The 24,777-nt window shown below is 37.8% G+C and overlaps 1 protein-coding gene across 1 annotated transcript in view; it reads right to left on the bottom strand.

Annotated features, from left to right (window-relative positions):
* Positions 1–24,777, bottom strand: part of LOC124789070 (kazrin) — a 1,028,805-nt gene that overhangs the window by 86,315 nt on the left and 917,713 nt on the right. Inside the window, exons 14-15 of the mRNA XM_047256362.1 lie at positions 13,669–13,857; positions 845–1,003 (exon numbers count right to left, since the gene is read on the bottom strand). Coding sequence (XP_047112318.1) covers positions 845–1,003; positions 13,669–13,857 — 348 coding nt within the window. The remainder of the gene's footprint in view (positions 1–844; positions 1,004–13,668; positions 13,858–24,777) is intronic.

Genomic DNA, 24,777 nt, shown 5'->3' with positions numbered 1-24,777 from the left:
TAATAATTTAGGAGTAGAGGAGACAACTCATTTGACAGTACAAGTTTTGAAAAACATCTCATTTTTCAAGCCACATCAGTTCGAATAGAGTTGTCAGCTTTGGATGGCTATCTCCGCCACTGGTGTCAGGAGTAAAATCCAGTGACTCTGTCAGTGGTTTTTACTCCTGACAATGACGGTGGAGGTAGCCATCAAAAGCTTGAGTATTTTATTTGAATTGGCACAGCTCAAAAACAGCAGATTTTATTGGTCATGTCGTCACAAAAGACTCCAAGGACAGTAGAAAGGTAAAGTCATTGACAGGTGCACAAGAAAAATGAAAACTTTGTTAGCTATCAGATGAATCCTTTGGTGAGTTAGAGTAGACATGCGCATACATACCTGTGCTCACCTGACCCCCCCCCCCCCCCCCCCGCCCCCCTGCCCCTGCACACACACACACACACACACACACCAGTTACATTGTGCCATGTGTGTGTGTGTGTGTGTGTGTGTGTGTGTGTGTGTGTGTGTGTGTGTGAGGAGGGGGGGGGGGGGGTGTAGTGGTGTGCATGTGATGTGCGCACATGCAACTGCATACTCAACCTTCTCATAATACTCGTCCAAAAGCTAACAAAGTTTTCAATCTTTTGTGTGTGTCTGTTGATGACTCAATTCTTCTTACTATTTGAGAGTGGTCTCCTTTCCTCATAAGTTATTTATGAAATGTATAGTAGTAACAGAATAGTGTTTCAGTTAGGAATATCTAAATTTCAGGTGCAATGAATGACAACCAGACATAAAATGCTGTTTTTATTTTTAATTATGTATTTGCAATTAGAATATTAACATATCATCATTTTACCTGTCTGTCATATTTCATCATTCTTAAAAGGTGAATTCCATGGACAATAGAGGCTTGGTGAAATTTCCTTGTTACACCAAGAAATTTCTCCAGCTCCTTCTTGCTGAGGTGATCCAGCATCCTTGCATCCACCATGTTTGTTGCAAAATTCTCTGAATACTGGTAAATAATACATAAAATGTGACATGATATTTCACCTCACAAATATGTACTAATAATTTATAAGAATAATAATGAAATGAGAAATAAAAATATTTGTTTGCTTACTACATTAGAGAGATTAATATTAAAACTTAAGTTACAAATTGACGGAAAATCAAGTTATAGTGGATAATAACAATGTCATAAGTAAATATATGAAGGAAAGTCTAATGTGAGTGCCTAAAAAATTTATATTTTAAAATATTTCAAAGACAGGCACTACTTGTAAGAAATAATTTTTTCCTAAAACATAAAGGAAAGGCAAGATACAGTTGTTATAGATATCTGCAAGTGAAGTTTCAATATCTACTATTGACCCTCCAATTTCTTTTATACACTCTCAAAGGAACAATTAAACAGAATAACGGACAAGAGGAAAAGAGTAAACAGGTTCTGTATTGAGAGGAAAGGGAAAAATTCATTGTGTTTTGACTGTGCCAATTGCTGATGTAATATAATGACTGAATGGTAGTGTAAAAAAGATGCATGAAAATGAATTAATGTAAAAACCAACAAACAGGAAATTAGAAAAAGTGAAAAGAAAGTAAATGTGATAATCTAATAATGGAAGTAGTAATTCTGATGGAAACGTTTCTGTTGGCAGTAGTAGTGGCAACTTTGAGGACAACAACTGAAATATCTGAAATGTGTTTTTTCAAGCATTCAAGATTTTCCCTTTTCAAGTGTGATGGTAAGTGACTAATATTCCCTTTTTACCAGTTACAAAACTTCTGTTTATCTCTTAAAGAATGAAATGTTCTGCTGTCACCTTTATTAATTGACAGAGAATTTACTACTAGATGGTACACCAGTAACACTGTTCTCAACAGAGTTTGAATAGAATCTTGGCTCTGTGGAAATAACAGGACAGATGACAGCATAAAGTCTCAGTGAAATGAGAGAAAATGCTTATAAAATGCCATAGATGAAAGAGGAAAACAAAGAAAATGATAGATGTGCCTTTCCTATTGCCGTAGCCAGTATTTAATTCAAGGGAGGGAAGTCATGTGAACCATCTATCTGTAAATCAAGTGAACTTTGTTCTGAATATTATCATGTTTTAACTGTTTGTGTATCATATTTTTTTTAATATAATAGAGGAAAACATTCCACATGGGAAAAATATATCTAAAAACAAAGATGATGTGACTTACCAAACGAAAGCGCTGGCAGGTCGATAGACACACAAACAAACACAAACATACACACAAAATTCAAGCTTTCGCAACAAACTGTTGCCTCATCAGGAAAGAGGGAAGGAGAGGGAAAGATGAAAGGATGTGGGTTTTAAGGGAGAGGGTAAGGAGTCATTCCAATCCCGGGAGCGGAAAGACTTACCTTAGGGAGAAAAAAAGGACGGGTATACACTCGCACACACACAAGTATCCATCCACACACATAGATGTCTGTATATGTGTGGATGGATATGTGTGTGTGTGCGAGTGTATACCCGTCCTTTTTTTCTCCCTAAGGTAAGTCTTTCCGCTCCCGGGATTGGAATGACTCCTTACCCTCTCCCTTAAAACCCACATCCTTTCATCTTTCCCTCTCCTTCCCTTTTTCCTGATGAGGCAACAGTTTGTTGCGAAAGCTTGAATTTTGTGTGTATGTTTGTGTTTGTTTGTGTGTCTATCAACCTGCCAGCGCTTTCGTTTGGTAAGTCACATCATCTTTGTTTTTAGATATATTTTTTTTTTTTAGGTAGAGATAGGGAACCAGCCCAGCATTTGCCTAAACAAATACGGAAAACTTGTTCCCAAACAAGACATTCATTGCATACTGTTGACATTTGCATTGTTGCTCAGATATTTTTAGTGAAATAGAGATGCAAAGATAAATGTAGGTAAGAAATCAAACAAAGCTCAGTTATTGCATAATGAGAAATCATAGATCAAGAGTCAGTTATACTGAAATACCCAGAAAATAACCCTGAACAACAAACAGAAATTTTACAGTGGGGTTTGAGTTCACTTAAAACACACACTCAGTGTGGGTGGTGTACTAGACCAATGGTCATTAATCTATTGTGCAAATTCAGTTTGGTATTGTCTCACTTCCATACATTTAAAGCTAGCATTCTGTGCATTATGCTATATGAGTCGGTCAAAATGATAAATAAACTAATAACAACCAGGGTGGCAGTTCTTCTGGAAAACTGGAATTATCATGGAATTACATTTTACCTGGAAAAATCAGGGAAATCTCAAGGAATTTCATAAAATCGCAGGGAATACTGCATTATTAACCTAGCATTCAACAAAAATTTATTGAGTTTTATAAACTACAAATTTTAAAGTACTTAATGTTTCAAAGTGTGTTGATTATATGAGTATTATACCATTTAAATTATTGATGTTCAAAAACTGCAGTTAAACTACTGCTTAAGGCTGGTATTTAGCACAACTGAAAGGAAGGAAAAGCCATTATTGTGGTATGCTGCCCCCCACCCCTCCTGCTCATTGTTAATTTATCAGCTTCTTCTTGGCACCATCTTCCTCCTCACACTTGGAATTCTCAGAGATTTTTTTTTTCTGAGTTTGAGTAGCCACCCTGGCACCTTTTGAGAACATAAAAATTCAAATATGTACAGTGGAAAAGAGAGGAAAAGAAACAGGGAAATGAGGCAACAGAAAGAGACTGATAGGGTTGGGGAGACTGGGGATTGAAATGTGAACTTGAAATAACAATACCTGAGAAAGACAGAATAAGAGATGGATTATAAACTAATGGATGGTGTGAAAAAATCATTGAAAGAAGGGCCCTAACAAGAGAAGACCTCACTATATTGTGAGAACCTATTACTAATGCCATCATAACCATAAAATGAGGTGCTACTGTGTGATATACCCAATGTGGAAGACATGTGAGGGAGTGGAGGAAGGGGGGAAAAGAAACAGGTCAGAAAATAGAAGATATAGAAAACAAAAAATTGAGTGGAGAAAATGAGTAGCTACTGAAAATAAAAGCTGGGTGAAAGAAGTTAACACAAAATAAGGACAGGTGGGTGGGGAGAACTAAGAGCATGTTGCAATGCCAGTTTCCAGCTGCATAGTTCTGAGAAAACGTTGTCATTTGGAGGAGAATAGAGATGGCATGTGTGATGAAATGGGCATCTAGGTCAGAACTGTCATGTTGTAGCCACACTGTGCAACAAGATGTTGTGTGTTGCCAGCATACATCCTCTATCTATGCCCATTCACTCTAACTAGTAACTTGATGGTAGTCATACCAATGTCATACCAATGTGGGAGGCTGAAAACTGTGTACATCAGGTACTTGACATGTGTCATTTCAGAGTTGGCTCTCCCGTTGATGATATGCATTTTATCAGTTATGGGACTGGTATAGGTGGTGGTAGGAGGGTACATACATCAAGTTTTCAGTGGTGCTGGTCAAAGGGATATGAGCCATAAGGTTGGAAATGGGTGCAGAAGAAGCATAGGGTCCGTAAAGATTTTTTTTTTCTTTCTTTTTTTCTTTCTTTCTAGGTGTGGTGGGCAAAATGTCAGACACAATCGACCTCATTTCATGGCACGATTTTAGGAAGTAATAGCCTTGTCGAAGTAGCTGATTAATACAGTTAAGAGTGACTGAATGTCAAGACTTGGACTCCTAAGTACTTTTTTGGAGAGATAAGCAGTACCAGGTTTGGTTTGAAGGCCTCAGCAATCTACTTGTGGACTAGGCTGGTGGAGTAATTATGTCCAGTGAAGGCTGATTTGATAATGGTGGTGTATTGCTGTAAAGTGTCTGCATGTGAACAGATATGTTTGCCTCAAACGCCAAGGCTGTATGGAAGGGAATGTTTGACATGGAAAGAGTGGCAGCTGTCAAAATGTAAGTACTGTTGCTTGTTAGTAGGTGTAATGTGAACACAAGTATACAGCTGACCTTTGGTGAGAATGAAGTCAACATCAAGGAAAGTGGCATGAGATTCAGAATAGGACCATGTGAAATTTAATTGCAAAAATGTATTTAGAGATTGCAAAAATTTTAACAGGTTATCCTCACTAAGAGTCCAAATGGCAAAGATGTCACCAGAGTATCTAAACCAAACCTTGGGCTGGGATACTGGAAAAGTCCTCTTCAAGTGACCCCATGAAAAGGTTGGCATAGGAAGGAGCTATCTTGCTTTCCATGACTGTGCCTCAGATCTGTTTGCTTTATCTACTCTTCAAAGGTAGAGTAGTTGTTTTCAAGTATAAAGTTGATAAAGGCAAGCAGAAAGGACATCATAGGTTTTGGTGCTGGTTGATGTAATGTTCTACAACAGACAGACTATATCCATGGGGAATGTTGGTGTAGAATGAGGTGGTGTCAATAATGATAAGGGAGATATGTGATGGGAGTGAGATGGGCACAGATTTCAGACAAACTACGAAATGGTTGGTGTTTTTGATACAGGAGGTGAGTCTTTTTACCATAGTTCACAGGTATTGACCAAGTAATGCAGATATATGTTCAGTGGGTGGTTTGAAACCAGCAACTATGGAATGGCCAGGTTGACTGGGTTTGTGGACGTTAGGAAGAAGGTAAAAGGGGGAGTGCATGATTTGGGTGGAGTAAGAAGTTGTGTGGATTGAGATGCTAGTCCTTGTGAGGAGCCTGAGATTTTAAGGAGGTACTGTAGGTCAGTTTGTATCAGAGAATATTGATGCAGATGCTCTATGTGGAAGTATCAGAAAGCTGGCATAGTCTCTCACTTACATACTCCCATTGGTCAAGTATCACAGTGGTAGATCCCTTGTTTGCCGGGAGAATAATAATGGAGTCATCAGCTTTTAGGAAAGGAAGATTTTTGCTTGCAGTGTTGGCTCCATTACTGTTTATGAGTTTGCATGTAACTCTTTGTTTACGGTTCACCAGGCACTGCAGGGCCTTCTCCCAATCGTCTTTCACTGATTTATTTGCAAATTTGATAGTACTTTTTTTTCTTTCCTTCTTGCCACTTATCTTCCTTCTCAGTGATTCTTTCACATTTTTGTGTGTTTGTCTTTCACTAAACTCTGCTGATCAACTGTAAATTGCAACATCTTGCATTATTTTCTCACCCAAATGCAGTAGTTTCCATTTTCTCAAATGATTTTCTCTTTCTGTTTGCTCTGTTTTTAAGCTTTTTTTCTGTGTACATGTCTTTTCCATTAACTTTCCCAATGATAATTTACTATTGTAATTCTTTTTCTATCATAACTTTTTCCTATCATATAGCCCACTTTTCTTGCAAGAAGTACCACCCCCCCCCCTTCCCCCATAACCTCTTGTTAACCCTTGTCCTCAAAATTTTGGTGTGAATGTTTCTATATTGTTCTGATCTTTATCCTTGCTTGTCTTCCTTTTTTCTCACATCCTCCCTCCTGCCTTCTTCTTCTTTTTTGCCACTCTCATCATCTCTAATACACCAAACTCTCCTCTGTTGCCTCAATGAACCCATCACATATCATATCCAGTCCTTTCAAAAATGTTTTTGCACTGCCCAGACTAAGATTCCACATTCTGGTTCTAGAAATTTGCACATCCCTGGGAGCTACCCCTAAAGGCCTTACATTGAAAGTCCTTATTTCTGGATGTAATCCCTCTTTGCACCAGCCCCTTTTACAGTTTCAAATACAGTCATCTCTTGCATGTACCAGCTAATCTGCAAGTTACATGCCTTATCTGCCTATTTCCAATCCAACAGACATATCTCCTTCTACAAAACCTGCAGTTATCTGCCCCTCATGATTCCTTGGATGGTATCATCCATCAAGCCAGCTTTATACTGCAACAACAAGTGAGACTTCACTTCAAAAAGCTGTCCTACCTTCTCCTAAACTATCTCCTGTCTCTCTCCAACTCCATACACAGTCACACCATTAATCAACATTCCTGTCCTACAAACCAGTCTTGGCCAACCTTCTTAACATTTCCTACTCTTTGCCACTGCCTCCCACAGCAATGGTAACTCTTGATTAGAAGAACCAGCCACAATAGTACAGTATTTTCAACTTCTAATCTAAGGCCTTCTGCCCTTGAATTGTCTGTATTATTCAAGAGTTCCACTTGCAGCCATAAACCTGCATTTATTCATGCTGCATTGGTTAAGGACATACTTTCCTTCAGACATAATGTCACCTGGAAATATCACTTAAAACCCAATCTCAAAGCTTTTTCAACAGCAAATCTGACATTGAACTCTGCCTTGACTGTTCTGACCATGATTCCAACTTGATGCACCACCATTACCTGCAAATCACCCCAAGAATGCCTAAAATCCAGCATTGCTCCACAACCCTTTCTCAGGTCCCTACAACGTAATCAAAACCTGTCCTCTGCAAAACTATAGGCTCTTCATTCCATAAAAACTGATAACTCCATTATTATCCTCCTGTCAGGCAAGAGATCTACCACTGTGGTACTTCAACAATGGGAGTATGTAAGAAAGGACCTACACCAACTGTTTGACACATCTACATATAGCATCTGCCATCAAGGTCCCATCCCTGTGATACAAACTGACTTATGGCACCTCCTTAAAACCATAGCCCCCCTCCCCCCAAGGACTAACAACTTGACCAACAGAACTTCTTACCCCAACCAGGTCATGCACTTCCAAGTTTTACATTGTTCCTAAGCTCTACAAACCCAGTCTCCCAGCCATCCCTTAGCTGCTGGCTTCAAAGCACCCACTGAATGTATATCTACCTTAGTTGATCAACATCTATAACCTGTAGTACAAAGACTCCCCTCTACATTAAAAACACTAACCAGTTCCTAGTTAGTCTGAAATCTGTGCCTGTCTCACTCTCACCACATACACTGCTTGCAATTATTGATACCTCCTCCCTCTGTACCAATATTCCCCATGTATATATCTGTCTGCTGTTAAAAATTACCTCAACCAGCATGCAACCCATGACATCCTTCCTGCTTGCCTTTATCAACTTTATACTTATGGACAACTACTTTACCTTTGAGGAGCAGACATACAAACAAATCTGGGGCACAACCATGGAACATAAGATGGCTCCTTCCCATGGCGATCTTTTCCTGGGTCACATGGATGTATAGCATCCCCAGTGCCAAATTTTTATCATGTAGCCGTAAAATAATAATTTCTCTGTGTAGGTTTAGATTGCAAAGAAATAATTTATGACAGAATGATCTAAAGAGACGACAAGATACGCTCTTTTGTTAATTTTTTTTAGTCGTCTTCACTTCTTCTTTTGTCTTGAATGTGTCTAGAGGGACATCTTGCGTGTGCTGACAAATGTAAGCATATTTGTATGAGTTAAGCATATAATATACCGATTTAATATTATTGTGCACTTTTAATTTGTAAGAGGTGATCCCGATTTCATGTCCGCCTTCCTTGAATTAACCTGCATTCAAGTAATTTACAGCTCAACAATCGCAGCGGCCGATGCAGCCAACGACGCCATTACGTGGCGATATTAACTTACGAAAAATTAGCGGAAGTGAAAAACTCGCCCGCTATTAGCATAATATCAATTTTTCTCCACAGCCGCACGAAGTTGCAGAAATACTTAGCTTTAAGATTCTTATTTTCAGTACCATAGCTGAGAGCCAGAGCCAGGACTCCGACTACAATACAATGGTCAACGGAGGTAAGAAAAATACTCTCGCGCGTGTGTGGGTCGCAATTTTAATTAATAACTAAAGAGATCTTGCTTTAAAGTGAACTGACTAGCCGAGTTTATTACATTGTTCAACTTAAATATCATTTTTATTAAGGCCCACCACGTAAGTCGGCAACAATCAAAAAATAATAATAACAATAATAATATATACATTAAATTACGACGGCCGACGGACGCGAGATAACCTGTAGTACAAAGACTCCCCTCTACATTAAAAACACTAACCAGTTCCTAGTTAGTCTGAAATCTGTGCCTGTCTCACTCTCACCACATACACTGCTTGCAATTATTGATACCTCCTCCCTCTGTACCAATATTCCCCATGTATATATCTGTCTGCTGTTAAAAATTACCTCAACCAGCATGCAACCCATGACATCCTTCCTGCTTGCCTTTATCAACTTTATACTTATGGACAACTACTTTACCTTTGAGGAGCAGACATACAAACGAATCTGGGGCACAACCATGGAACATAAGATGGCTCCTTCCCATGGCAATCTTTTCCTGGGTCACATGGATGCCAGCCCAAGGTTTGGTTAAGATACATTAATGTCATGTTTGCCATATGGACTCATAGTGAGGCTAACCTGTTAAAATTTTAGCAGTCTCTAACTAAATTCTCTAAATTAAATTTCACATGGTCCTATTCCAAATCCCATTCACTTCCCTTGATGTTGACATCACCCTCACCAAGTGTCAGCTACACACTTGTGTTCACATTAAATCTACCAACAAGCAACAGTACTTAAATTTTGACAGTTGCCATCCTTTTCATGTCAAACGTTCCCTCCACTGCAGCCTAGGCATTCAAGGCAAATGTATCTGTTCAGATGCAGACACTTTACAGCAGTACACCACCATTCTCAACTCAGCCGTCATTGCACATAATTATTCCATCAGCTCAGTTCATAAGGGGGGAAAAAAAACACCCCTCTTGTTGCTCAGTCACTCTTCTCTTAACTGTATTAATCAGGAACTTCGACAAGGCTATGAGTTCCTAAAAAGAGACCCATTCCGTCTGACATGTTACCCACCATACCTAGAATAGTTTTTTATGTAGGGGGGCTCCACCCAATTTACACAATATTCTGTTCAGACCCTATGCTTCTTCTGCACCCATTTTCCTATCTTATGGCTCCTATCCCTGTGACCATCCCAGCTGCAAGACTTGCCGTGTATACCACCCTACCACCACCTAGACCAGCCCTGTAACCAACAAAACACATACTACCAAAGCGAGAGCCACCTGTGAGATGTTGTTATGTAAACAATGTTTGGCCTTTCACATTGGTATGACTACCACCAAGTTATCAGTTAGGATGAATGGGCTTAGACAGAGGAGGTATACCGGCAACACACTAGATCTTGTAGCAGAGCATGCTCTATGAAAGACAGTCTTGACCTTGGTGCCCGTTTCCACACACATGTCATCTATGTCATCTGGATTCCTCCCCCCCCCCCCCCCCCCCCCCTGCCGACAGCATTTCCTCAGAACTATGCAGGTGGAATTACAACAGTACTTGATTCTCACCACCCACCTGGTCTTAATTTACCTTAATTTCTTTGGTCTCAGCAATTATTTTCAATACCCATTCCTTTTCTTCACTGACTTTTAGTTTTCTAGATCTTCTATTCGATGACCTGTCTATTTTCCCCCACTCCTTCCCTCCCTCACATGTCTACCACGTAAAATGCACTTAGCTTCCTGCTCTTATTAACTCTTGCACAATGTTTTGTCAGTAACCTCTACCTTGCTTTTAGCCTGTCTTCCACCTTTAAGCTCTCAGATTTTCAAATCTTTTCTAGTGCAGTTCCCAACAATCAGTCTTTTATTCCCACCCCATATGGTCTCCCATGACTTTTTTGTAACTCTTTCTACTTTCTAAACCTTGCCAGTCCTTTTCCTTGATCCCTCTTCTTTCCCCTTCAGCCCTTCTGATAGAGGAAGGAGCTACTGGCTTTGAAAGCTTGCACATTTCCTTAAGTTTTACATGTGTTTCCTCCTGTGACTGCTTGGTAAGTAGATTTTTTATCCATCCAATTATATTATGTTTTCATGTACAGTATTTTTAAAAATTGATTATTTTCATTGATATATTGTTATTGTTTATTATATTCTGAGCACAAGATGTCATAACTCTAGGTGAAGCCTGTCTTTCCTCCTTTTTTCTGTCAAGTTCCCACAGACAGGGGAAAAATTTGAAACAATTGAACAGGTAAAATTAACTAGGTTCTCATTTTCTACACTTCACTGACCTCATGTAATATCTGATCATTGTTATCACTGTAAATTATGGCCATATGTTCTGAATTAACCTCTATTTGTGAATCTGATGTCCAGTATTTTTCTTCTACAACCTAACAGAGTACATCTTTTTGTCATGATTAGATAAAGCAAATATTGTTTGTATTACAATTACTGGCTAAAAGCAGTTGGATCTAAAAGCAACCTTTGAGTTGCTGTTACTTGATTATGATCTTTCCTGTGAAAATTTGACCACAGCTTCACCTCATCACATCTAGGTACTATTTGACAGAAAATAGACATATGAATCTACAAAAACCATAATGACTCTTTATTTAAATTTTTCATAACATTACAGACTGAAATTTATTCTAGTTATATTTTCAGTGGATTTGATATTTTACACACACACATCTTCTGTATCAAAATGCTCTCTCTGTCACACAGATTCTGCAGTCACATATCATTCTGCTGGTGGTGTTAAGTATGATCAATGATGAACATTTGTGACAAGTTAAAATTCTGTGCAGGACTGGGACTAGTCACTAGTTCGTTTACATATTTTTTTAAAATTCCACAGAGGCACTTCCACATTACTGCAGGACTAGCATATCTGGGAGAAAGGATGTATCGAAGAGTTTGACTTGCAGGGAGAGGTCCTCAGAGGTGGGATTGACTTTTTGGATCCATAACGGCTCGTGGTCTTGTGGTAGAGTTCTTGCTTCCCGTGCACGGGGTCCCAGGTTCGATTCCCGGCAGAGTCAGGGATTTTTCCTGCCTCGCGATGACTGGGTGTTGTTGTGTCGTCTTCATCATCATCATTCATCCACATTATGGTCGGAGGGCAGTGTGGGTCTCCCACATCGTCCCCTACACTCCTCGGAGTATGGGATCTCATCATCATCATCATATACAGTTATGTGCGTTAAGATCCAAGGTATGATGCACTGCAGCCATTCACCCTGAAGGGGTTTCATTTCGGTGTAAATGGTGACAAAATTTTGCATGATGCTCAGTAGCATTAAAAAGGTTGTAATATCCAGAACTGTTGTGTGGTGTAATGGATATGGTAAGGATTTCACATGCAGGAGGTTGTGGGTTTTAATTTCATCATGAGCATTAATTTTTATTGAAATGACTTTGATCATAATTTTTATTCAATTAATTGATTTAAATGTAATTTTTTATTTCTATTCCTTTGTCACATCATTTTAATCATATCAGCTTCTTCATTTGCTCTCATTTTTCTTCCTATAACTCTTTTTCTACTTGAAATCTTTTTTCATGTGTTTTTGTTTAATTTTATGTATTAATTTTGGTATAATTTCTTTTGTTTTTATTATTGTATTTTTTTGTCGAGATTATTACATTCATTATATCTATTCCTCATATTGCTTGAATTTTGTTTGATATATAAACCCATCCTTTGTTTAAATCTTCATCTGTGTTATTTTGTCCATAGTGCATTACGAATTTAAGCTACGTTTTAAATGCTTCTATGATGATTACCATGAAAAAAATGCACATCTTGTAATAGAAAATGCATTTTTCGCCCCCCTTTATATTCAAAATAAATATATTATTTTGTTTTTGTTTTTTAACTGTTGGATCAGAATGTTCAAATAGTAGATTATTATAATAGATAAATCTAATTAAATTCACATTCACAAAAATTCTGAGTGGAGGAAGAATGATACAAAGAAAAAATGAAACACATTAAAAAGTTCATATGATGATTAAAATGATGTGACAAAGGAATATATATAAAAAATTACATTTAAACCGAGTAACTGAATAACAATAATGATCAAAGTAATTTTGATAAAGATTTAAAAATAAAAAAATTCATGTACTTGACAAGGTTTGGAACCCACAACCTCTTGTATGTGAAGCTCTGACCCTACCCATTACACAACACAACCAGTCCACAGAGTACAACTTTTTAATGCTACTGAGCATCATGCAAAATTCTGAAATTTATTTTTGTCAATTACTCACAAACAAGGGCCCACCGGAGTGAATGGCTGCAGGGTGTGATGCTTGGGATCTTAACACACATCACCATATATTTGGTTTCAAAAAGTCAGTCTCACCACTGGGCCCCTCTCTTTGTTAGTCACAGTGTTGAGCTGTTACTAAGAAGATCTGTTTTTGCTCTCTATCAGAGAATACACCATAGGGAACATCTAACTCAATTTAAAATAATGGACTGTGCCAGAACTCAAACCTGAATGCAATGTCCAGTGGAGAATATTCTCTACAAAGATGTAACAATACATCATTTGTAAAATTACAGTGAGACAGAATGGGCTTTCATTACTTATCTTCAGAACATAAAATTTGCTTCCTGAAGTAAGTAACTGTCAATCAATCTGTCTTCTTGATGTTTTACAGTTTACTCAAATTAAAAATCTCCTCTTGATACAAAATAATTTCTTTTGTTCTAGTAATGACAAAATAATGATTCAGATAATGAGAAACAAATGATACTTTCAGTTTTGTCCCTCACCTTTCTTTTCTTTTCTTTTTCTCTCTTTCTTTCCACTTTTTAATTAGGCACACAAGAGCACTTCAACATCTGTATGAGTAAATTTTTACTAACAATAAAATAAAACAATTTGAGTGAATCAATTTAATACATTACCCCATGAATCCTATTTACTTCCCATTACTCGTCTCTTGTTTTCTCTGTTTTACTTTAACTTTCATCTTCTCTCATGTAGGTGTTTTATGCTTACCTGAGCAAGACCAAGGTCTGGTAGCCACTCACTGGACACCCATGTGTGTCCTAGCTGTGCTATACATGGGTATCGCACAAGTGCAGGGTGCCTATGCTCTTCAATGGCGAGGCGAAGCTTTTTTCGGTGCATAGGATGAGTTATTCCTAGCCCCAGTTCTAGCTCAACATCGCTAAGTTCAAGAAGCACCTGAAATTTGTGTTTTTTCATTAGATAATTTGGTTTTCATTAGAGTTAATTGAAAGTTTTATAAATTTTTGGATGTATTATAATACTAAACTCAAATGTATATGGCTAGCGAGAAGATACAGTATCAACATTATGATAATGATTAAAATTTGTTCTACTTTATTCATTTATGTATTAATTCAACGATTTCCATGATGTGTTTCATAATCCCATGATGAAGGAGAATGAGTCTTAAGGGATGTGGAAGGAGTCAAGTTATACACTAACAGGTACAAGCAGATACTCAAGGCTATTTCTGTGAAAGATTTGGACTTTTTTCAATATACATCTATCATTAGCAAACATTACAGTTTTATAAGGTGCTCTTTTTTGGTGAATGATTTGTGCAGGTAAGGAACTGGATTGGACCAAGTATTGAACCACACAGGATACCACATTCAAAGAGACTCTCCGTTTCCTACTTTAGAGATATGACTCCATTCATGCAAGGCAAATATCTTTATACTACAGGGCTTCAGTTTCCCTGTTAAATTTTTATCTTCACACATTCAAATTCGTTGAAAAGCTCAAAGAAAATGTCATTTGGAGAATTTTTCTTGTTTTTGATATTGTATGTTATGAGGGTCGGATGAAACGAAATGCCTCCACCTCTGCAACTTGGGTTTTGGTGAGAATATTTTAATAAACCAAATGCACAAATAATCCTTAGAATTTGCTTTTAAATTAATGATGTTCTTTCCCACATATGCACCAGACAATTGGATGCTCTCTGCCATTAACAAACAAGTTCTCTGAAGCTGTCAGGGAAATGTAGACACACAGCCTCCAGCAGTTCGCTAACTTTATCTAATATTCATAGTGATGTCCCCACAGATTGTTTTTCATTACTGGTAACAGATGGTAGACCAACATCACCAAATATAGACTGTATGGAGGATGCTATATGGCTGTGAACTTCATTTTGTGCTGTGGCACTATATGAAGTGTGTAGTCTGGTACAGTCATGCTGCTGGAAGATATTTCCCTTTTTCTTTCAGTTCCTTGTTATTCATCATATCAAAGTTTGAGATGTTGTGATGTAACACTGAACTGATTGGTGTTCCATGTTTTGCTTGTTCAGCTCAGTGGCCATGTCACATGACATCCAACTCTTCCTTTGTCATGCAAGTCAGACATTCCTGCACCATCAACTTTATTCTTACTGGACCAAAGATGGGCAGTGCTCTGGATCAACACAGTCACCATAAAGATAAATGGTTAGCATTCTGTGATGAATTTCCTTCTGCTGCCAAAAATTTTTGACTGACCTTCCATTATTTTATCTGTAATAACACAACTGTTCACTGCTAAGGCTTCCTGTCAATTGGAACTATAGAAGAGAATCTACAGAATAGTTCAGTGCCTCCTGCATATCATTGATACCACCTTTTGATGAATTACAAAAGTGGAGCCATTACTTTTCTTTCAATATGGTTTGTGCATGTAGTGTTCCAAAGCTTTCAAGTACTTGGAGAAAGGAAGACATGAATGTTAAGAAGATGCAATATGATTTTATTCTTCCAGAACTTCCTTGACTATCAATATGACTTTATTTATACACAGCTACTTATGATAATACTAGCTTATTTTGATTGACATAGTCAAGCAAGCAAACTAATATGACTTGATAGTATTTACTGGGGTGATAGTGTTCTCAAAAGTAGTTGTGAATGTAGGAAGTCATATTCTAGCTTCTTGGTAGTTATGTCTTCTTTTTTCAAGATCATATATTACTTTCCATGTAGAGTAAACTTTTTGTTAGAAGCTATCTTCTCACAAATGTTGGAGAACATGGAGGAAAGGGGTGGGTTGCTTATTTCTACTTTCAGACAAGGATGTATTAATACTGCAGAGTTCAATTTCTCAGAAAATACATCCTCACTCATTGACTTATTTCTTAGGTAACTCAAAGAGTACACTATCGAGTCAGCACAAGATTTCAGCACTTTGGTTAGAACACCATTATAGTCAGACAAGGTACTGCTCATCAGCAAACTAATGATTTTTTTGGTCTTTTTAACTGGGGAGTTGGCAAAATTGATTCCTGCTGGTGTGTTATGAATCCATCCACCCACTCTGGTGCCCTATATCTGGCCAGTGTCAGGCCAGGACTGGTGTGATACTTCTCCAATTGTGTGGAGAACCTTATCTGTATAGAAGCTATTATTATGCCTCCCAAATGCATAACAGAGCTACTGCCAGCTCCCCTCCCCAGGCAGGAATTTGTGTACACCCTCTGTCTGCATACAGTGTATGATTAAATTGCATGGTCGAAAGTGACATTGTTTTTCAATGTTTGAGCGTTGTGTAACTGAGGCTGAGTCTGGGAACCAGTGCAGTATTTATCTAAGTGGATGTGGCAAACCACCTAAAATCAAGGGCACAACTGGCCATCATACTGGTTCCCATTGTTAATTCATAAGGCAGATTCGATCTGGGGCCTCCCTGTGTCCTGCAAACAGGGCTTTTAATGTGCCTGGCTAGCCGGACAGGTTGTAGTATGCAATGCCTGTCTAAGTAAGCCAAAAGATCTGCTTTTGATTATCCATTTTTTGGTCCTTGTGTTTGCAGCTACTGTCAGGAAGAATTCATTGACTTTAGGGGCAAATGATTAAACCTAACATCAAATGTCTCACAAGAATGTCACCAAAGAGTTGATTATCGTTTACCTTGTCAAGTGTATTTTTTTCATGCTTAATAAGGCTCCACTTTGCCTTTGCTTTTTCCCTTGTAATTTTGTAATTTTTGTGCTTGGTTCATTGTTTCTTTTTTTTCTTTTTTGGTGACATGGGGAATAATTTGTCATCACTGGTTTTAGTGCACCTTTAAATCTCGATTAGAGCTAGGTTTCTTCATTAAATAATTTTCTCTGTTTCTGGCAGAAGATACTTTGATTACATCTGGTAGTCACCCTTTTCCTCAGCTTCTACCATATTTGCCTGAGACTATTATAAAGAAAATTAGGTTTTTAGAGCTGTAGGTTAGTTTTAGAAAAGAATTAAACTTCTCAAATGCTGCAAATTTTGTTCTCATTGTTCATCCAGTAAATTCTTTCTGAACAGTGTGACTGCATTTGCAATTCTTTGAAACTAGTGAAGCCCTACTGAGAGGGATGCTTTATTGTTGTTATTTTATTGTTGTCTGAATAGAACTTGCATTATAGCCAATATGTTTTGATCGAGAAATTACTGATCCCCGAAAGAAATGAAAACAGGAAAGGCTCCTGGTTTTGATGGAATAATTCATAGTGTCTGCTTAACTGGGTGAAATATGCAGTAATGCAGCTCTAAAGGTGTATCACTGATATAATGCAATTGGCAAACATAACCCACATCCTAAGATAGCAAAAATAGTTATCGACTTAAATCAGGTAAATCCACTAACATATCCTACTGCCTGATCACCCTACTAAACAAACAAAACTGTACAGACCAGGTACGCTAGCACTTTGCATCTACAAAGAGCCTTCCGGAAGCATCTAACGATAACTGCTATGTTTATTTTTTTACACTATCTCAAGGCAGAGCTTATTTGGCAACTTTTTTTTGTATCGTACCCTGACAAAAAATAGATCACCTACTGAATAAGGTGCTTAGCAACAGACCATTGGAAGTTGTCATAAGTAATAGAAGGAGCAAACAAATATACTTAATCAATGGGCTCCCACAAGGATCCACTCTGACATCACTTCTTTATATCTGCATATCACCAACATAACTGAGATAGAGTCTGTAAAATTTGGGTACTATGTCTGGGAAATAGCTACCCAATGTAAGTGCATGGAAACAGAAGAGGAAGTATTGTTGAAGGATTTAAGAACTCCTGCATGATACTTTTGCGAATGAAGACTTTAACATTGAACAACTAAAACAGAATCATATGTTTCTCCTTAAACAATGGCTTGCCCCATCACAGATTACAGCACATTTTGAGAACAACACTCTTCCTTACAGTTAAATTTCAATACTGCAGAATATAGAGCACCACTGTGGCTCAATATTGCTCATCTAAAGAAGGACAACATAGAATTGAACCATTCAGTGTGACTGATACCCGGAACAGCAAGGCATCATGGTCTTGGCTCCTTATGCTCTGCTGCATTTACCCGGTCCAAATATGGTGGAATCATGCTCTTGTCAGAAAGTACTCTGCTTGGAAAAAGTGCAACATCCTCATGGCTGGTTTTCAGTGACACCTGGGTATAATACGTGTGTACTGAGGGACTGTAGTGTGATTGATCATTTGTCACAGTCATTGGTGATCAAATGGCTCTCAGGAGCCCTGTTTATGCATCCTCTGTTTTGACTTTGCAAATAGTAACTGTGCTGAGTTTAGAGGTGAACAGTATTTGCAACATTGATTCTAGGGTACAATTATGTCCCACTGATGATTACAAACTCCTGTTGAACTGTTGAAAGACTTGAGCCATTTGAATGGGATCGCATTGTTGGTCTGTGGGAAGCTGAATGGATGTAATGGTGGATTCCGTGCGTGTCAAGTACAAGGTATTGGTGATGTGTTGCTGCTTCCAACAGTGGTCTGTGGAACCTTCTCACACCTGTCAACCATGTAATGTTTGTATGCATAGAACGGATGAACACTATAATAAAACTGGTTACGGCGAGATGAATATCCTAACAGATCTTGGATCATATGAAATGACCAACTCATAGGCCGGCCGGAGTGGCCAAGCGGTTCTAGGCGCTACAGTCTGGAACCACGCGACTGCTACTGTCGCAGGTTCGAATCCTGCCTCGAGCATGAATGTGTGTGATGTCCTTAGGTTAGTTAGGTTTAAGTAGTCCTAAGTTCTAGGGGACTGATGACCTGAGAAGTTAAGTCCCATAGTGCTCAGAGCCATTTGACCATTTTTGACCAACTCCTAAGTTTATGATTCAAAACCCAGAAATTCACTACCATACAGATATATGAAAATGTATAAATGTGAACATATATAAACACTTAATGTAATTACAATGATGATTATGGACTTCTTAAAAATAGAAGCAATGATAAACAATTACTTTTACTTTATTTTTGAAATGTATGTTTCAGAGTTGGTTTTGCACAAATAGATTGATATGTGATAGTATTTTCTTTGCTAAATGTTGTTAGAGGTAAATCTTTGTCTTTATGTAGTTAGTAGTATGAGTTTGAAGCATGAGGATGGAGTACAAGTTATGTGTGTTGTGTTAGCATCATGGATGATGTTGATTTGTATTGTAAAGTGAAACGACTGAAAATATATGTGTTCAACACCAGAAAGTCCACCAGTGTTCATGTTATTTAACAAAATGAAGCTGAGCATCCTCTAGAACAGTATAAAAAGTTATATTTCAGAATGTCTATGAGCCTACAACTTACAACAAAGAAGAAGAATAAAAGGTCAGTATTATGAAAACTGTTTGTTCAGCTTCTACCATTGCTACCTCTCACTGCAGTGTGTCACTAACTCAACATGCAAAGTGCTGTGGAAATGTGACCAGCTGCCTAAATTATTAACTTACTTCAAAATTAATAAGTCAACATTGGGCTACAACAGGGTGGTTATGGTTATAATGCCCAGATCAACACATTGTGCAAGCAGTGGTGACCGACAGAACATCATCCAGGGATGAAATCCAGGCACATGTTGCATCTGCTGTGTCATCATGTACCATTGGTAACCATCTGCTTGCAGCAGGATTTAGATCATGTATGTCTCTGATCAGGCTACAATTGGCACCACAACACTGCCAAGCATGGCTACTCTGGTATTGCAAAAGAGTCGAGTGGAGAATAAAAAGAGACTCTGTTATCTTCAATGATGAGGGTATGTTCTGTCTGTATGTGAGCAATGGATGTACATGGGTATGACGTAGACCTTGTGAGCTGCCTATTCCGGAATGCATTCCCCCACAACACAAAGGCGACATCCCATGCTTCATTGTGTGGGGGCCATCTGTTGCAACTCTTGGTCACATTTGGTGTCACTTGAAGTGTGAAGCAGCCAGTGCCTGATACACATTACATAGGCTGTTATGCACATGCTATTTCAATACACTAAGCAGATTCAGAAGGATGTAGGCTGCAGTAGGTACTGGGAGATGAAGAAGCTTGCACAGGATAGAGTAGCGTGGAGAGCTGCATCAAACCAGTCTCAGGACTGAAGACCACAACAACAACATTGCCATTTCTTTGATGGGAAGATGACGTGAATTTTCAGCAGAGCAGAGCACATCTACATAAGGCTGCTGTGATGTAACATTCTCTTTGTGGTGTACAACAACTGCCCTGGCCAGCAAGATCATCAGATCTCTTGCCAACGGAACACATCTAGAACATGGTGAAGCAAAAACTTACTTGTTCTTGGGACTGCCAGAATCATTTCCGAATTGCAATAAAAGGTGCAAGATGCTTTGGACAATGCAGGATGTCATTTGGCATCTTTATGATCATTTGTATCTGAGAATACGTGACTGTTTTGCAGCCAAATGGGGCTTCACTACATATTGATGAGATTGTTTGGGCAGTGATGTGTGTTTCATTTGATCAAAATTTGTTATCATATACTCCTACAGTGGTGAATTACTTATCATGTCACTTGTCAATAAACTGACCTTGCCCTTGAGTGTTTTGCATTTTTGTCAAGAAGTGTGTATTTAAATATAAAGTAATCCTTTACTCCTAGTTCACCAGATATATAAAGATGTGGATGATATGAGCTGTGCGAACAGGAGCCATGTTGTCTAGGAACACAGCAGCACCACTAGGGGACAAACATTGTACCATGTACAGATCTAATCAGTCAAAATAGTCACATAATCCTTTGTAGTAATGTGACCATGCAAAGTAACCAAGGGGCCCATGGAATACCACAGTATTGGTGTCCAAATCATCAACAAACAGCCGCCATGTTCCACTCTTTGAAAAAAGACTCATCTAATCAAATAACTTCCTTCTGTTGCTTCATAGTCTAGGTTTTATGACTTTGGCACCATGTTTTTCTGTTACAGGCATGTGCATCACTGATGAGTGGTTTTGGAATTCAAGTTTGCCCTACAATTTCCAGATTATGGAGCTCCCTTCACATTGTCTTGATGTTGACAGGGTTTGTGCATGTGACATTCAGTCCTGCAGTGATTTTTGCAGCCATCATCCACACTTTTTTCCATCTCAATTCTGTTCAGTGACTGTTGTCACAATCACTCAATGCACACTTTTGTCCACATTGTAACTTAGTGGATGACATTTTTTCACTTTCCAGTATGCAGTATAAATCTTCAATACTGTGCATCTTGAAATACAGAACACTTCAGCTACCATGGTTATGGAAGCCCCCACCATATATGCACCTTAGCTTTGCCCACATTCAAATTCACTTAACACCAACTTCAACTACAGAGAACACTGTTCTGACCATGACTGACACTTTTAACATATTGAGGACATTGTACAGGTGCCATTAATGTCAGATACAATAGCACAACCTGTAGGCTTGGCTAGTATCTGATTTCATGTTCACACAATCATTTCACATGGTGTTTCCATATTTTTGTCGAATCCCTGTTATCATGCATCTTCATTATTCAGGTGTTAATAGTCAGTATGCTGATTACAGGAGTGTATATAGGTTTGCTGAAAACCATGTTGATGAAGAATAACTAATAATTGAAAACGTTGCTGTAGGTTTTAATAGTAGATTTTGACAACCTGGAAATATTAACGTATCCATTAGAAATCTATGGCACCAGACTTTACAGCAACATGTTTCAATTTTCCTGAAAGTAATTAATGTGACAGATAATAAGTATTAAAGCCCAGGAAAATCCAAAACTAATTTTGCTTTTTGTATCATTATACCTGTCTGATTCCCAGGTTTATGACAGTACTTTTGTTGCCCTAAATTTTCTGGACTGAATACCACCCTTCATTATCCAACTAAGCCATTAATTAAGCACTTGCATAATTTATCATCATTTCAAACTTTCTAACTATACTCATAATTAGGTAAGTCACAACACAGGCATACAAACTTTTTTTTTCTTCATTAAGTAACCATTTGTTAGGTAAACCAAGTCATTGTTGGAACACATACCTTATTTACTAGTGTTCATTTCAAAAATTTCCACGTTATAAAATTTTACTATTAAATTCATCAATATTTTGTAATATTATTTTTTTCATGAAGAAGATGACTCTAACACTCACACATGTTCCATAAATTCCTTCATAAAGGACAACCTTCAGGAATGTCGAATGAGTCAAGCTATACATTAACAGAAAGCTAAAGTACTATCGCTGATAATTATGGGCATTAAGTCTAGATTATGAAAGAAGCCACTGTTCCTCTTCTTATATACTCATCTGCTCTTTGCAATTAATACTTCAAATGAAGAATTTATGTAACTTAACACAGACCACTATCAGTTGGCAGAACTGGCCAAGTTAAGATCTGTTTAATACATACAGTAGAGTTATGTGGAATTTACACCAAGAGTCCAGATATTCTGATAAAGAACTGTGAAAAGATAAACATAATATTCTCCTCTGGGACAGCACACCAAGATGTACGAACAGTTTCCTGTATTCACACCTCAACTTCACAAGCTTGATGAGCAAGTGTTCACTGCACTGAAAATAAGTAACATTTTATTTACAGGTAAGATTTTTCAGTTCAGTTTGACAACTACCTTAGAAAAGTCTTTATACATTCTTCACCAATAAAAAGGGAATTGACAAATACTGTTGTTTTACATCAAATTTTCAGTACAGAGTCTCATGCCAGTAGTGCATGTCATAACACATTGAATAAAAATTATGTCACCTGATCAAATTGCTGACACATTGATTAAAACATTGAACTAATATTCAGGAGAAATTTGGTTCAGGTCTCTTGCAAGTATCTTCCCTAAATCACTTTAAATGAATTCTTGGATTATTCTTCCAGCCTTGCCCAAGTGCGCTAGTACCCTTATAGTCAATGACCCAAGTAGCAACAGATCTGAGGAGTAACATGAAAATTGATCAAAAATGGATTAATATTTACAAAAATTGCATCATCAAGAAGTAAACTGATATGAAATTATTAGGACAGACCTGTACGCAAACTCTGTTAATACAGTATGGAGAGAAGCCCCAATGTACTACACTCGGAGCATCTTAACTTTGTGGCATGAATGTTTCTGGAGACTCTCTCTATGCATCGTTTGTATAGAAGTCCTGAGATCATTAAATGTTGTTGCTGGGCAACCACAATGAATAATTACTGACCAACCATATTCAAAACATTTTTAATGAACAAGATGTATGGTGAGTTTGTCTTGCATTGCCTTGCTATAAAGTAAAGGCATTTTGACTGACTCACTGAAAGGGCAGTACTATAGGCTTTAAAATTTGACAGATAGGATGGTTGTAGCTTAGACTGCTCTCAGTATGCAGGAATAAAACAATGAAAAAAAGGAAGGAAGATTAATGTTTAACATTCTGTTGACAATTAGGTCCTTAGAGATGGAGCACAAGCTTGTATTAGGGAAAGATGGGGAAGGAACCTGGGAACCTGGCTGTGCCCTTTCAGAGCAACTGTCCTGGCATTTGCATCAAATGATTTGGGGAAATCTTGGAAAATTTAAATCAGGATGGCTGGATGCAGATTTGAACCATCATCTGCTTAAATGCAAGTCCAGTGTGCTAACCATTGCACCACCTCTCTCAGTCATAGGAGTAGAGATTGTATGTTGTGTGTCATGCCACCTGAAAGCATCAGATTTCATATATGTCTAATGTACCGCTCAACATGGAGGTTACCAAATTTTGACTACAAGAGTAGTGTAGCCATCACTATAGGATAAGCTGAAGAGGGACTCATTTGAAAACCCTTCACTTCAAAAAGCAGAGCATCAAAAACACTGTTCGTGTCCACTTTTCAGTCACAAATAATTTTAGTTTCTGGTCCGTTTAATGGATTGCAGTGATGTGTGTACCACCAATCCATTCCACAACAAACAGCATACAACTGTTGATAAAGACATGTCTGTACGTACCTCTTGTCATGTTCCAGCATCAAGCCAACACTGTGGACAACACTTTGCCATCAGTTATTGCAATACAGAGAAGGTGCTGGTAACTATGTGCTATGGTCTCATTATGTGTACCAGTACCTATCTGCTGTTGCATATGATGCTTTATTTTTTCATTGGATCCATGTACAAATCACTGTATCTGTACCTAATCATTCATTACCTAATCACTCATTACATTTACATACTTAAAGGACAGCTGTTGTGTGATGTAAAAATATACTTAAGCAGTGTTGTGTATATGAGGACTTGCCGTTTAGGGAGGACAAAACTAAAGCATTATGAAAAACAGACTATGCATTTAAAATAACAAGCAGGGATGTATATAGGCTATATTAATTTCATTGTATTATTATGAACTTCATTTTGTATTATTTTGTTTTGTACTTTTTTACATATATATTGTTTGTGTCCCATTTCTTTGAAATGGCTTACATGTACCCTTGACAACATCAATACAATATTTATTGTCAACAGATGGATAAATAAAATAAATAAATAGATAAATAAATAATAAACTGTTGCAGTGCTAAGCTTCCCATAGGGCAAACTACTACAGAATTACAAATCCATTTCTCACTGACAGATTATTGTGTCCTGTTTGAATTTTCCCACTTGCTGATATGCCCTTTGAGTTCAGTAATACATAATGTCACTTGCTTTTATGTTTCTGTATTACTTGATATCCATTCTTTATCTGAGCTTTGTACAACACAAACTTTTACAGTCATGTAAGATAATCTACTGTTGGGCATGTGTGTACAACTTCTTAGCATTTAGTTACCTGTTTCCAGAATGTATCTTTCTCTTTGCAATGGAGTGT

This window comes from Schistocerca piceifrons, chromosome 3 (assembly GCF_021461385.2).
Source record: "Schistocerca piceifrons isolate TAMUIC-IGC-003096 chromosome 3, iqSchPice1.1, whole genome shotgun sequence".
In the NCBI taxonomy this organism is placed as follows: domain Eukaryota; kingdom Metazoa; phylum Arthropoda; class Insecta; order Orthoptera; family Acrididae; genus Schistocerca; species Schistocerca piceifrons.
This window is presented reverse-complemented; position numbering and strand designations above follow the sequence as displayed.